We start from the raw sequence: 16,420 nt of genomic DNA, 5'->3' as shown, positions 1-16,420 counted from the left end.
TTGGAAAACCTGCAGAGCAACAAAAGGAGTGCCTAAAGGTGTTGAGAGTGTCTATTTTTATAGCTGCCTGTTAATGGACTGTTCAGTCCAAACACAATTCACTTTTTTGTTTTCTTTCCCCGTGTTTTCTTGTCACAAGAGCAAACTCTTGCTACATAATAACATTCCAGAGTGTGGCAATAGCAGAGTCAACATTTTGAAGAAAATGTCTGGTCCTTTACAGACCGTAGTACTTTTTGTTTTAGTTTGATATGTCACAAAACAAAATTTTTTCCTTGTAAATACAGGATTTATCAGCTCAACTGGGTTAAGCTGGCAAATTCTTTTCTTATAAAGTTTTATTTCCAAAAACTGTTGATGCTTTTATTTACTTTCCAGGCCAAGTTAAGATAAAATTAATTAGAAATGTTTGGATTCTAGTAAATTTTAATTTACCTTTGTTTAGACAGAGATAAGTGAAAATTTATATTTATTTTAAACCTACTGAAAAATAATTTGTGATATATATCAATGACATTATATCAGGAATATGTATGGATATATTATGTACATGTTAACATATAAAGAATTCTGCTACTAAATTAGATTATCTCTATGGCAATTACCTTTTCAATACTTTTTTTTTTTTCTTCACAGCACTTTTACAGTAATTTCTCACATATTAATTTTCTCCCTATCTGGACCATGAATTTCTTCAAGGAAGGGCCTAGTGTTATTCATCTTCGAATCCCTGGGTCTGCCATTGTACCTAGAATTTAATAAACCCTCATTAAGAGCCTATTAAAGAATGCATGACTCAATAGTCATTTACATTCAAATAATCTTCAGGCTAATTTAAGCCATTCTTACCAGCACATAAAGTTGGTTACACCTAGAGTATAACTTTGTATCTTTTCAAAAACAATTATTAGTCTGTCTTCCTCCCAATTTTCTCTCTAAAACCTACCACAATATCTGGTGTAAAATAGGTAATTGATAAATTTGTCAAATGTCCACTTACTTCAAAACTTAAAGTTTTACTAACTCATGTTGATCTTTCTCTAGTGAATGTGATTCAAAAAAATTTTTTACTCTACTTGATAGTAAAACAGTGAGATAGGAATGTTGCAGAATTGACCCTAGATTGTTATGTCTCCCTCTCATTTATTTTTATAATTTTGTTCTCCAAATATTGACAGTGATAAATATTTAAGTATTTAATTATTTGCCTAAGAAATAGTTTCATTTGGGAAAATACACACACAAAATATAAGATAGTAAGAGGGCTTGGGAAAATACTATAAGATTGGTATGGATCTTGTGGGAGAATACCGTATATGCAACCACATTTTCACCAATACCTCAATGTTGTTACTAGAGGTATAATATAAATTAATAATGTTGCAGTACTTCCTGCTAGTGCACCTCCCAAGGCAACTTATGAAGGCAAAATCTTGCAAATCTTGTCTTACCAGGGTAGTGTTTCAGGACCAGGACCCTGCCCTTGGGATTTCCCAAGTTGTACTAGTAGTTAGGATGGATTAGGTACTTACCATGTTCAGCACTGTGTGGCAATCTCTTTCCAGAAATTATCTCACTTAATCTATGCTATAGTCCTTTGAAGTCCATACTAGTATTTTCCCCATTTTTTCCAAGGGAGGTAAATGAGACTTACAGTAACACACCTGATACCATCAGCAAATGAGTGAAGTGCAGATGCAAAGCCACTTCTGTTAGACTTCGGAACTGCAATCTTTAACCAGTACTCTTATTTTTTAACTGAAGTATAATTGATGCATAACACTGTATTAGTTTCAAGTGTACAATATAATCATTTGATAATTGTATAGTGTGAAAATACCACCATGATAACCCTTGTTAACATCCATCTAATCTGTACTTTTCCTGATAGTTAATTTGACTTAAAAATTATATAAAAAATTCTTATTAGTGTTAAGGAATTTCTAATTTTATAATTCTATTTTCAAGAGATTTTATAGAGTTTCAAAGATGAGATAAAGAGGGGTGCCTGGGTGGCTCAGTGGGTTAAGGCTTCTGCCTTCAGCTCAGGTCATGGTCTTGGGGTCCTTGGATGGAGCCCCACGTCGGGCTCTCTGCTCAGCAAGGAGCCTGCTTCCTTCTCTCTCTGCCTGCTTCTCTGCCTACTTGTGACCTCCGTCTGTCAAATAAATAAATAAAATATTTTTAAAAAATGAGAAAAAGAGAGCACACAGGGGGAGTGGCTTGTCTTAGACTGCATTCTATATTGGCAGAACAAAATCAGGCCTTGTTCACTTAGCAGGTATCATTCCTAAGTTTGGATTCATTTTTATGATCATCAAAACCATGTTTCAACCTTTTTTTGGGCCATCAGTCTAGGGTCTCAGTACATAATTGTTGAACAAGTAAACAAATGTTGAGGCTGGCAGTACACCCAGTATTGGCATGAGGGACATAGAGCTAAAGAACATATGTTTTTACCCTCGGGAAGCAGTCTAACAGGGAAAACTTACACAGATACTGCCATGGCTTCGTGCCTGACTGCCCTAGAGGATGATCAGGGATATTTAGAAGGGTATGTCGCAGTGTATAGGGAACTACAAGCTGTTTGCTGCTGCTGGAAGCAAGAGTGGAGGGGACTTGATTCTGGACGCCATTTATGTCACGTGAGAGAGCTTGCTTTTTATTCTGTCAGGAAGAGGTTTCAAACAGAGAAATGAGGTGGTCAACTCTGTATTTTAGAAGGATCCCTGGGGTGTTTGTGTGGTCAATTGATAGATTGACCCCTTGGGATTTACCGTGTGAAGCTTAAGGGATAATGATGGCACCAAAATGGGGCTAGCCAGGTGAAGGATTTAAGAAATATTCGGAATATGGCCGGGACTAGAGATAAAGATTTGAAAAATCATTAGCTTATCAGTGGTTATTAATACCCTAAAAATGAATGAGTTCTCAGAAGGAGAATTTGGACTGTTAGGGATGAGGAAGACTGATATTCAAGAGACAGGAAGAGGGAGACGTTCCCACACATGATAATAAGTGGTCATAGAGTATGTGGCTTATCATAAGCCAAGGAATATATGTTCAAAGAAGGAAAAAATGTTCTCTATTGTGAGGCAGTGGTGACAACAGGCGCATCCTAATTTTTTTTTTTTTTTTTTGAGATTCCTACAAAGAGGGTAGATATGGAATAGTAGCTAAAGTACAGCCTGGAGGTACATGATGGGAGAGACCATAGCAAGTTCACAGACTGAATACAAGAAAAAGCAAAAAGATGAAGATGAGAAAAAAGAACACAGGTCCTCTGACTCCTCCCCAGTGTCTCTATTCACATTCTCAGATCCTTGGATCTGAAAGCAGTTTTACATTTGAGTCTTCTAAAATACATCAGCCTAATCTACCTTGTCTAATTAATATGTTTACCTTCCCTACCATCTCAAAAACTCTTTTCAAAATTAATGAATTCTCACAAAGTGAGATTGCATTAATGAGAGCCCAGCCAAGGAAAGAAGTATCACCTGCAGTACCTGTCATGGACACACAGTGTTTGCTGATCAGACATGATGATATGGGCCATCAGTGAATTCATCACTGAACCTGGGGATCTGTCCTAAAACCATAATCCCATTCTGCCTGTATTACAATTAGTATTATATCTTCCTTCCCAATACTAAATCCCAGATTCCCCAAGGGTAGGAACAATCATCCATGTATCTCTTTGGCCCTCAAACACTCAGGAATATTTGATGAAAAAAAAGTATTAAAGCATACTTATCTGAGTAAGTGATAAAAGACAAAGATTTAATCATTTTTGTTTTATCTTGAAAGAATTTATTTCTATATCTTGTTCACATTTTCACCTTATTATTTCCCATCTAGCTTGAAAAAGTAAGCTGTTGGCCCTAATACAACTCGCATATTCCACCTCAAGATCTAAGTACCTTTAAATCTCCTAGTTATATACCACTATGTTAACTTCTTTTTTTTTACTTCATAGTTTCATCAGTTTCTTTAAAAAAAAAAAAAGTTTTTATGAATTGAGGAAGCTCCCCAATTCTTTTCTCATACCTTTAACGCTCTGTTATGACAGAGTAGGGAATGGAAGGTAGAACAAAAGAATCTATTGTAATATACAAATAACTGCATTATATACAGATTATCTTTTCTAGCATATTCAATTGTAATTATTTGTGTATGTCTTTATAAATCCTGAGCCTTGCAGGGGCCATGTGCCATTTATCATTTTTTTGATCCCTACTTGGAGCACCTGACACAGAATAAGCACTCACTTAAAAATTCCTGAATGAAATATGGAACTGAACCCAGTCATAGGTTTATCCTTTAGAGCTGCCATGATTATATGTAGATTTTGGTTCAGTCAAACCCAAAGAGCAAGAGTGGTGGGTCATTGATGTGAAATAGAAACTTTTGACCTCTCAAGTGTCTTTAACCTTCTGGTATCTAAGTTGTCCTTCTAAGCACAGTGTTTTCCCTCTTTCTTTTCTGCAGGTTGGACTCAGATCTGTGATAGAGCAGTTTCCTGGGAAGCTTGATTTTGTCCTGGTGGATGGAGGTTGCGTCCTAAGCCATGGCCACAAGCAGTTGATGTGCTTGGCCAGATCTGTTCTCAGTAAGGCAAAGATCTTGCTGCTTGATGAACCCAGTGCTCATTTGGATCCAATGTGAGTTTCAGAATTCCTGCTATTGAATACCAGGATGGGAGCAGAATCTTTTTTTTTTTTTTAAAGATTTTATTTGTTTATTTGAGAGAGAGACAGTGAAAGAGAGAGCATGAGAGAGGAGAAGCAGACTCCCCGTGGAGCTGGGAGCCGGATGCGGGACTTGTTCCTGGTACTCCAGGATCATGACCTGAACCAAAGGCAGTTGCTTAACCAACTGAGCCACCCAGGTGCCCTAGGGAGCAGAATCTTTGATGCTTACCTCATATTGATACAAATTCTCATTAGGCGGTCATGTCTGCAAGGGGAGGCCACCCTTCCCCCCCCAAGATATGAAATGATTGCCCAGTAGAAAAGTCACTATTTGACATGAGCACAAGTGCTTATTTCCTGGTATAAGAACCCTGTGTTCTCTTTTGTGTGTAATTTTTGGAATTTCATACAAATTTACCCCCTTGTCAACGCATGAGGAAATATTTAGTTACATAGGCAAATCTGATTCTTAAGACTTTCCTTTCTATGCTATTTATACAATAAGAAATTTTTATAGCACAAAAAGAACCACTTATGATTCCACATGATAATAAAATGTATTGACTTGTGACATTTTCTTCAAAGTATCTGTCCTGTTTGTTTATGGAAACTTAGGATCTACCCCATGGTTGAAAAGCTGATTGTGGCTGACTCTATATCAGGACTATGTTAATAGAATTATTTAAGAAAGAGAAGTAATTTAAAGAACCAAATCAATAGGAAAATAAGTACGTCATCAAAGGTAAGGGCAGATTATTGAGAATCTATGATGTTACTGTGGTATTTTCTTTCTTTTCTAGAACATATCAAATCATTCGAAGAACCCTAAAACAAGCATTTGCAGATTGCACAGTAATCCTCTCTGAACACAGGATAGAAGCTATGTTGGAATGTCAGCGATTTTTGGTGAGTTTATAATTTGCTTAAGATCTCATTTCTCCTTTCATTCTTGTTAACCACATCTTACATAGGAGTTCCTGCAAATCACAACACAACAATGTATGGGTTATTCCTTAAAATAAGTATTACACAGCCACCCAGCTTTGCTCAAAAGAGCTGCACAAGTTTGAGCTCTGAGGTGAGGTTGGAATCCTGTAAATCTAAAATAGCAGCACATTATTAAGTTACATTAATAAATTGAAACATCTGTACATTTGAATCCTTTATTTGGGGATCAAGTCATGATAAAGTCTAAGTCCTGATGCTTTTTAATAACTAAGTCTCCCTTGGATGTGGTCCAGCACAGGCCTTCATTGTCTTGCAATCCGATGTGTGGTTTTAATGCAATAGTTTGAAAGACTCGTTTCATTCTTCTGGTCATTGTTTGGAGCTCAGGTTAAGTGCCTCTCCCATCCACCTTCTTACCACACTTTCAAAACTGTCACAGACTCTTTAATGCGATGTTTACATATTCCCTCAGGTTTAGTCACAAGGAAGTTCTGGGGATGTTATAGCTCGTCCTTTTCTATTAAGGCTTCTGAGGCTCCTGGAGGTAAATGCTTTTCCTACTGAAGGATTGTTATTACCAATAAGCATCAAGTGACAAATCAGGGGGGCAGCCCATAGCCTCTTGCCTGGCTGTTGCCAGGTTCAAGAAATTGGGTAAAACCCCTCCATCATCTGGCCTTGGGTTTCCCCAACTTGAACGTGTCAGGGAGGCCTGTTAAACTCAAGCACATCATAACCCATTTGGGATTGCTAAGCTTCAAGCCCCCTGTTGGAGAGGCTCAACTCTTTCTCATCCTGCAGATTTACATTCATTTTTAAGGTCATTAATGAGGATCTGTCAGAGATTGTTCTGGCTTACCAAGCAATGTTAGTTGCTTTAAAGTTCTCTGAAGAAGCACATTGCTCAGTCCTATACCAGTTAAAAAGCAACCAAACAAAACTCCTCCAGCTGCTAAGTAGACAATTATAGCTAATTTCACAAATGGAGAAGCTCCAGAAGCAAGAGGACTCCCCAGGGAAATGAGATCTCTGACTATCCAGCCTGCCAGCCTGTGGACACCTTGTTTGCTTTTTGGCTTTTATCTTCCTTTGAGCCTCTGCCACTTTCTGTCCTTCCTCTGGTCCACCCTGCCTTCTGCCCAAGACCTCACTAATGGCCACTTCCCTAGGTCATAGAGGAAAACAAGGTGCGGCAGTATGATTCCCTCCAGAGGCTGCTGAGCGAGAAGAGCCTCTTCCGGCAGGCCATCAGCCCCTCAGACCGGCTGAGGTTCTTCCCGCACCGGAACTCGAGCAAGCACAAGTCTCGCTCTCAAATTGCTGCTCTGAAGGAGGAGACGGAAGAAGAGGTGCAAGAAACAAGGCTTTAGAGAACACTCCAGATATTGGCATGGGCTGGCCGCTCATGAAATTGGAGGAGAACCCAGTTTCTGCCCCTTCTTTCTGCCACAAGGATGAGTAATGTTTATTTTTAAAAGGAAAAATTTTGAGAAGAGGAATTAAGGACGCTCAGATGGGTCTGGATAAGTAGCTTCCTGGCAGTGGTCAAATTGTGTGAAAGGTACTTCAAAGCCTTGAAGATTTACCACTTGTGTTTGCAAGTCAGATCTTCCTGAAAACTTTTTCCTCTTGGTAGTAATTGGAAGGGTAGCTATCCATGTCAGCCAGTGTAATTGTTCAACGTACTGTTTAGTGAGACTTGCTAATTTGTATTTTTGGAGGAGAACTGTAATCATACTACTTCAAGATATGATTAAGTAAAGATGATTGGAAACTTTAGTGGTTTATGTAAGTTTATATCACTTTGCCTCTACTCTCCCCAGATACTTAAAAATACAACTTTGTTGTCTCTTACGTATTTGGACTGTTCTATTTCAAAGCAAGTATTAGAGTACTGCAAAAGTCACAAGTCAGCTCATCACAGTATACACCGTGTAACATCTACGTGTCAGGAGAGAGAACTTCTTGATCTGGAAAATCCGTGTTAATACCACTCACTGCTTTACCAAAAATCCAAATAATTCAGGCAATTAGTATACATCCCTTACCCAGGAAGAGGGCTGTTACAGTCCCATGTGGGGGACAGGATAATTGCCTTGATGCAGAAGTTGACATGACTTTCCCCAGTTTCCAGAAAGTAACAGGCTCATAAGACCTTTGAACAGAAGGATAGCTAGGAAAAAATGCTTTAATGAAAATTGGCACAGGAAATCCTTCTTGCCCCTAAAAACTCTGGGAAGAATATGTAAGCATATAGGCTGTGCGCACTGCAGGTAGATGTACATGAAATTGAAAGATGTAGGGTACATATAGGGTAATGTCAGTACAGTTTCAGGCTAACTGTAGGCCTTTCCTCCTAGTGTAGACTGAGTGGGACAGATAATGGGAGACACAGGGAAGAGTCAATCAATTCGTTTTATATGCTTCTGTTTTATAAGTTTGTCATGCAAGTAAAATTTTCTCTAGGAAATATTTATTTTAATATTTCAAACTTATAAATGGCTGTATTTTACAATGATTCTATTATGAATTATATTTGTATTAAAAGAATTTTATATGTGAAATGTTGGTTTTTTATGGCACTAGCTCTTTTTATGATATGGTAAAACTGAAGGAAAAAAACTGGGTGGGGGGCTATTGACCAGAAGTTACAAATTACCTTGATGGTGTAGAGAGAAGCATGGGGGCTCACAAAGATTTGCACCTCTGTACGATTCCCTGCCAGCATACAGGTTCCCTCTTGGAAAATGGTACCATGAAATCTGACCTCTCCTATCAAGGACACACGCCTTCCCAACTCCAAACTAACTGTTAATATTACATTCTATTTATTACTGTAAGAAAATATCATGTGCCAATAAAATCCCTATATTTGTGTGAAACTCAGCTGTCTTCAGATGTGTTCATTACTCATGTCCCATTGATCTCTTATTTCAGTCTCTAAGGATCATGGAACACAAAACATGAATCATTTCTTTAAATACAGCTTCCTGAGAATCCCACATAAATTTAAGATGCTCTTAAAAATGATTTATTTTTTTAAATTGTGGTAAAATACACATAACAACATTTAACATTTTTGAGTTTACCATTCAGTGGCCTTATGTACATCCCATTATGACGCGGTCATCATCATCATCCCTCCACAGGACATTTTCCATCTTGCAAAACTAAAACTATGAAGCCATTCAACAAAAACTTCTTTTCTTCCCCCCTCCCAGTCCCAAGCAACCTTTGTTTCTATGAATGTGACAACTCTAAGTACCTTGTGAGTGAAATCATAGAGTATTTGTTCTTTTGCAACTGGCTTATTTCACTTACTGTGCCTTCATAGTTCATCATCTTGCAGTATATGTCAGAGTTTCCTTACTTTCTAAAGCTCAGTATTGCATTATATGGACATATCACATGGCATTTATTCATTTGTCCACTTTGGTTGCTTCTACCTTTGACTATGTTGAATAAAGCTTTTATGAACAGGGTTGTACAAATATCTTGTTGTGTTCCCCACTTCATGACTTAGGATGCTTTTGAGGGTATTTGTGTTTTAAAGGTGAGGCTAATCAAAAAAAAAGTTGTATATTCTGTGAGTGTCCATTTATTTATTTGAAAGCCTTTTCAAATAGTTGTAGCTATCTGATAGGTCTCGATGAGCAAATCTCATCAAGGGAAATAGTATTTCTAGAAGCTGAGTGGTTTTTCTTTGTTTAAATCCTTATGTTTAATAGGTGAGGGTTCTTCGGTCTCCCTTTGTTCCTTGCAGAATTTCTACAGTAACTTGCAGGGCCATGGTCTGGTAGATAGAAAGTAGACCCCTACTAAGTCCTCCAACCACGTCTTTTCTTATTTGAGAGGTTTGTTTTCACACATAACCCCAAAAGGTCAGTCTCAGAGCATGTGCTACTCTAATTTTTTTTTTTTTTAACTAATGTACCTTATATTTTAGGGCAGTTTTTAGTTCACAATAAAATTGAGCAGAAGGTACAGTCCCAATAAACTCTTTGCACTCCAATACACATAGCCTCCCCCCACTGTCAACTTTCCACACCAGAGTAGTACCTTTTTTATAATCATATCATTATCACCCAAACTCCATGATTTACATGAAGTTTCACCTCTGGCGAACCCTTAGTCATCTGCTCCTTCTTCCTACTCTCAGGCAACAACTGACCTTTTTACTGTTTCCGTAGTTTTGCCTTTTCTAAATGCCACATTGTTAGAATCATAGAGTATGTAATCTTTTCAGATTGGCTGTTCTTACTTAGTAATATGCATTTAAATTTCCTTTTAAAGACATGGAGCCATGTATTTTCATGGCTTGATATTTCATTTCATTTTAGGGCAGAATAATATTCCATTATCTGGATATACCTACTGACGGACTTGACTGTCTCCACGCTTTGGCAATTATGAATGAGGCTGCTATAAACATCCTTGTGCAGTTATTTTGGGTAAATACAAGAGATCTTATGCGAGTATGTTTAGTTTTGTAAGAAACTATCAAGCTGTCTTATAGAGTAGCTGTCTTTTTTGCATTTCCACCACAGTGAAGGAGAGTTCCTGTTTCTCTGCAAGCTTCCAGGCACTTTGCATTGTCAGTGTTTGGGAATTTGACCCTTCTAGTATAGATGCTTAGTGGTGTCTCATTATTGCTTTAATATGCATTTCTCTGATGATACATGCTATTAAATGTCTTTCCATATACTAATTTTCCATTTGTCTATCTTCTTTGGTGGGGTGTCTATTCAGGTCTTCTGTGCATCTTCTAATTAGGCTGTTTGCTTTCTTATGGGTTCTTGTGACTTTGAAGAGTTCTTTGTGTATTTTGGATACTAGTCCTTTTTCAGATATGTCTTGTTGTACAAATATTTTCTCCTAGTTTGTGGCTTGTCTTTTTATTCTCTTGACATTTTCTTTTGCAGAGCAGAAGTTTTAAATTTAAATGAAGTCCACTTTATCAGTTTTTCTTTCACTGATTGTACCTTTGGTGTTGTTATCTAAAAAGTCAACATCATACCGGAGGCCATCTAGGTTTTTTACTATGTTATCTTCTACAATTTTACAGTTCTGTGTTATATATTTAAATCTGTAATCCATTTTGAGTTAATTTTTGTAAAGAATATAATGTCAGGGGGCGCCTGGGTGGCTCAGTGGGTTGGGCCGCTGCCTTCGGCTCAGGTCATGATCTCAGGGCCCTGGGATCGAGTCCCGCATTGGGCTCTCTGCTCGGCAGGGAGCCTGCTTCCTCCTTCTCTCTGCCTGCCTCTCTGCCTACTTGTGATCTCTCTCTGTCAAATAAATAAATAAAATCTTAAAAAAAAAAAAGAATATAATGTCTGTGTCTAGATTCATTTTTTTTTTTTTTTTAGCATTAAGATGTCCAGGTGTTCCAGCACCATTTGTTGAAAATATCTTATCTTTTCTCTATTGTATTGCCTTTCCTCATAGTTGCAGGTAAGTTTATGTGGATCTAGTTTTGGGCTCTCTCCTCTGTTCCACAGAACTACTTGTTTATTCTGGCCAATACTATACTCTTGATACTGTAGCTTTATAGAATATCTTGAAATTGGGTAGTATCAGTTCTTGGACTTTATTCTTCTTCATTATTGAGTTAGGTATTCTCTGTCTTTATTTTTTCTGTATAAACTTTAGAATCAGTGTGCTGATATCCACAAAATAACTTGCTGGGATTTTGACTGGGATTATGTTGAAACTATAAATCAAGATGGGAAGAAGAACATCGTGACAATATGGAATCTTCCTACCCATGAACATCGATCTCTCCCTAATTAATTCTTTTTAGATTTTGTTCATTAAAGTTTTTATCAAAGTTTATTATAATCTTCTTCATATATTGATTTTCTATATATTTTGGTAGATTTGTAATTATTTCATTTTTGGAGGACTACTAATGTAACTGTGATGTGTTTTTAATTTCTAACTCCACTTGCTTATTGCTAGAAATAGGAAAGTGATTGAATTTTGATATTAACCTTGTATCCTGCATCCTTGTTATAATCACTTATTAGTTTCAAGAGGGTTTTTTTTTTTCAATTCTTTTGAATTTTCTACATACATGATCATGTCATCTGTGAGGAAGGACAGTTTAATTTCTTTCCAATCAGTGTATCTTCTTTAATTTTTTAACTTTTTTTTTTTTTTTTTTAGATTTATGTATTTGAGAGAGAATGTGAGCCAGCTTGGAATGGGGAGTGGCAGAAGGAGAGAGAAAATCTCAGGCAGACTCCCCACCAAGTATAGAGCCTGATGTGGAGCTCAATCTCACAACTCTGAGATCATGACCTGAGCTAAAATCAAGAGTTGGACAACTTAACCAACTGAGCCACTCAGGCATCCCAATCTGTATACTTTTTATTTCCTTTTTTTGTCTTCTTCCATAGCTAGGACTTTCAGTAGGATGCTGAAAGCAATGGTGAGAGGGGACATCTTTGACTTGTTTTTATCTTGCAGCAAAAGAGCTAAGTTTCTCACCATTAAATATGTTGGCTGTAGGGTTTTGGTAGATGTTTGTTATCAAGTTGAGACATTCCCCTCCATTCTTATATTCCTGAGGGTTTTTATCAATAATTGGTATTGGATTTTGTCAATGTGTTTTCTGTATCTATGGATATAATCATGATTTTTTCTTATTTAGTCTGTAACTATGGTAGATTACATTAATTTATTTTCTTTAGAACAAAAAAGATATATTTATTTATTTTAGAGAAAGAGTACAGGGAGTGGGGAGGAGCAGAAGGAAAGGGAGAGGCAGCCTCAAGCAGACTCCTCACTGAGCATGGAGCCCAAAAGGGAGCTCAATCTCATGACCCCAAGATCACAACCTGAGCTGAAAGCAAGAGTTGGATGCTTAATTAACTAAGCCACCCAGGTACCTGATTACATTAATTGATTGTCAAATGCTGAACCAGCCTTGCATACCTAGGATAAATCCCACTTGATCATGGTGTATAATTCTTTTTATACATTATTGGATTAGACTTACTGATATTTTATTGAGCCTTTTGCATCTATGTTTATGAGAGATAATAATGATCTCTTTTCTTTGTTCTTTGAAGTGTTAGGGTAATGCTGGTTTCAAGGGATTACTTAGAAAGTATCACCTCTGCTTCTATCTCCTGAAAGAAATTGTAGAGAATTGATAGAATTTCATCCTTAAATGTTTGGTGAAATTCATCAGTGAACTCATCTAGGTCTGGTGCTTTTTGTTTCAGAAAGTAAGTAATTACTGGGGCACCGGGTGTCTCTGTTGGCTGAGCATCTGACTCTTGATTTCAGCTCAGGTCATCATCTCAGAGTCTTGGGATCAAGCCCTGTGTCAGGCTCTGCAATCAGTGCAGTCTGCTTGAGGATTCTTTCTCTGTCCCTCCACCTCTCTCCCCATTCAAACACACTCTCTTACTCTCTAAAATAAATAAATACATAAATCTTAATAAAAAAAAGTTGCTGTTGTTTTAATTTCTTTAATTGACTTATTCAGATTGACTCTTCTTCTTGTGTTTTAGCAGATTATATCTTTCAAGGAATTGGTCCATTTCATCTAGGTTATCAAATGTATGGGCATAGAGTTTTCCATAATATTATTTTCTTATCCTTTTAATGTCCAGTAATGATTTCCCCTCTTCCATTTCTGATATTATTGATTTATGTCCTCTCTGTTATTTTCTTAGTTAGCCAGGTTAGTGGCTCATCTATTTTATTGATCTTTACAAAGAACCATTTTTTTTGTTTTATTGGTTTACTTTATTGATCTCCTACTTTCAATTTCATTAATCAGTTTTAATTTTAATTAATTTTTTCTTCTACCTAATTTACATTTAATATGCTTTCCTTTTTTAATTTTCTAAGTGAGAGCTTAGATAAATAAGTTTAGATCTTTCTTCTTCTCTAATATCTTCATTCAATGTAGTAAATTTTCACCTAAGCACTACTTTTGCTTCATGCCACAAGTTTTGAGAAGTTATTTTTTATGTTTATGGAGTTCAAGATATTTTTCATCTATGTTGAGATTTCTTCTTTGACTCACATGTTATTTAGAAATGTAATGCTTTATCTCCAAGCATTCTGGAATTTTCCAGTTTTTTGGTTGATTTCTAGTTTAATTCCATTGTAGTCTGACAACAATTAATTTCTTTTCTTTTAAAGTTGTTAAGGTATTTTATGGCCCAGAATGTGATCTAGCTTAGTGAATGTTCCATGTGAGGTTGAGAAGAGTTTGTATTTTGTTATTGTTGGATGAAGTAGTCTATGGATGTCAATTGCATCCAGTTGATTAATGGTACTATTAAGTTCTACTGTGTCCATACTGATTTTCTGTCTGCTGAATTTGTTATTTACTTTGGAGTAAAGTCTCCAACTGTAATCTATTTCAGTTTCTCCTTAAGTTCCATCAGTTTTCGCTTCATGTATTTTTATGTGCTGCTGCTATTAGGGACATGTGCATTAATGAGTATCATGTTACCCTGCTATAACTTTCTTCATGCTTTTATTTTTAATCTATGCTTCTTAGTATTAAAAATAGGCTTCTTTTAGATAACATATAACTGGGTCTTATTTTTTGATTCCCTCTGACAACTTCTATCTTTTAATCAGTGTTTCTAGACTATTGAAATGTATAATGGTTATTGATACAGTTCAATTAATAGCTACTGTATTTTTTACTATTTTCTATTGGGTGTTTTTGACATTCTCACTTTTTCTCCCCTTTGTGGCTTTGAAGATTTTATAGGATTCCTTTTTCCCTCCTTTTTTAGCATAGCAATTGTACTTTTTCTGGGTTTTTTTAGTGGTCACCCTAAAATTTGCAATATTTGTTTACAATTATCTAAGTCTCTTTTAGTAACACTATACCACTGCATTGGTAGTATAGGCAGCTCAGAATCACAAAATATTCCTAATTCCTCTCTCTTGTTTCCTATATAATTGCTATCATTAATTACATTTTATTTAAACATAATCATATTTATATATATAGTATATGTGATCAAATACATTGTTGTTACTACTTACTGAACAGCCTATGATTTTTTTTTTTAATTTTTATTTATTTTTATTTTTTTGAGAGAGAGAGCAAGAGTGTGAGCAGGTGGAGGGGCAGAGGGAGAGGAAGAAAAAGAATCCCAAGCAGGCTCCATGACCAGCCTGGAGCCCGACATGAGGCTCAATCTCAGGACCATGAGATCATGACCCAAGCTGAAATCAAATCAGGTGTAACTGACTGAGCCACCCAGGTGGCTTTTTTTTTATCAATTAAGAACAAGAAAAAAAAGCTCTCCTTTTCTCTACCATTGCAGCTTTTACAGTTGACTATTCCTCACCATGTCTTCTCCCAGGATTTTCAAGATCAAGCGATTCCAGGGCAAGAAACAAGAGCAGAATTGTCCCATTCCCCAGTGGATTTGAATGAAAACTGGTACTAAAATCAAGTACAACTCCAACAAGAGACATTAGAGAAGACCCAAGCACCTGGGTCTATAAGGAATCACACATGAGATGGTATAAGTATTTATACTGCATGAAGGTCACTTGCTTGTATCATATCACTCTGTAGATATCACTATACTTGAACAATAAATGTGTTTTATTAGGGAAAATGATTTTTCTGTTACTTTGTTTCTGTACCAGTTAGGTTGGTTCAGTAATAAATATGTGAGACCTTTCATTTAGGAAAAAAAAAATGAGAAAAGAAAAACGTTTTTTTTTACCTTCACTTTTTCATTCTCTGATATTCTTCCTTTTTGAATGTAGATCTGAGTGTCTGACTTAAATAATTTTCCTTCTCTCTAAAGAACTTCTTTTAACATTTCTTTTTTTTTTTTTTTAAGAGTTTTTATTTATTTGCCAGAGAGAGAGCAAGCGAGTACACACAAGCAGTCAGAGAGGCAGGCAGAGGCAGAGAGAGAAGCAGGCTCCTCGATGAGCAAGGAGCCCGATGCGGAACTCGGTCCCTGGACCCTTGGATCATGACCCGAGCCGAAGGCAGCGGCTTAACCCACTGAGCCACCCAGGCGTCCCAGCATTTCTTTTAAGTTACATTTACTGACTACAAATTTTCCCAATTTTTGTTTGTTTGTGACTGTCTTTATTTCTCCTTTACTTGTGTAGGATAATTTTTGCAGAGTACAGAATTCTAGGTTGGTGGGGCTCCCCCCCCCGACTCTCAGTGCTTTAAATATTCCATTCCACTCTTCTTGCCTGCATGGTTTTTGAGGAATAATCATATGTAATTTTTATTTTTTCTCCTCATAGATAAAGTATATAAGTATTTTTTTTCTCTGGCTTCTTTCAAGTTTTTTTTTTTTTTAATTGATTTTCTCCCCATGTCCTCCATGCTATTTGTTATGCTCCACAAGTAAGTGAAACCATATGATAATTGACTCTCTCTGCTTGACTTATTTCACTCAGCATAATCTCTTCCAGTCCCGTCCTTTGTTGCTACAAAAGTTGGGTACTCGTCCTTTCTGATGGAGGCATCATACTCCATAGTGTATATGGACCACATATTCCTTATCCATTCATCCGTTGAAGGGCATCTTGGTTCTTTCCACAGTTTGGCGACCGTGGCCATTGCTGCTATAAACATTAATTTGGGAAGCTCTCAGTCATTATTGTCTCAGATATTCATTTTGTTTCTTTCTCTCTTTTTTCTTCTGTATTACAGTTACAGGTGTATGATACTTTTTCTAGTTATTCACAGTTCTTGGGTATTCTGGGTTATATTTTTCCAATCTGTTTTTTCTGTGCTTTTCAGTTTGGAGATTTTT

The 16,420-nt window shown here is 36.6% G+C and overlaps 1 protein-coding gene across 1 annotated transcript in view; it reads left to right on the top strand.

The window, feature by feature from the left end:
• Positions 1-8,521, top strand: part of CFTR (CF transmembrane conductance regulator) — a 168,373-nt gene extending 159,852 nt beyond the window's left edge. The window contains exons 25-27 of the mRNA XM_059396522.1: positions 4,489-4,661; positions 5,492-5,597; positions 6,809-8,521. Of these exons, the coding sequence (XP_059252505.1) occupies positions 4,489-4,661; positions 5,492-5,597; positions 6,809-7,009 (480 nt within the window). The 3' untranslated portion in view covers positions 7,010-8,521. The remainder of the gene's footprint in view (positions 1-4,488; positions 4,662-5,491; positions 5,598-6,808) is intronic.
• Positions 8,522-16,420: the final 7,899 nt, after the last annotated feature.

The sequence above is a fragment of the Mustela nigripes genome, chromosome 4, assembly GCF_022355385.1.
Source record: "Mustela nigripes isolate SB6536 chromosome 4, MUSNIG.SB6536, whole genome shotgun sequence".
In the NCBI taxonomy this organism is placed as follows: domain Eukaryota; kingdom Metazoa; phylum Chordata; class Mammalia; order Carnivora; family Mustelidae; genus Mustela; species Mustela nigripes.
This window is presented reverse-complemented; position numbering and strand designations above follow the sequence as displayed.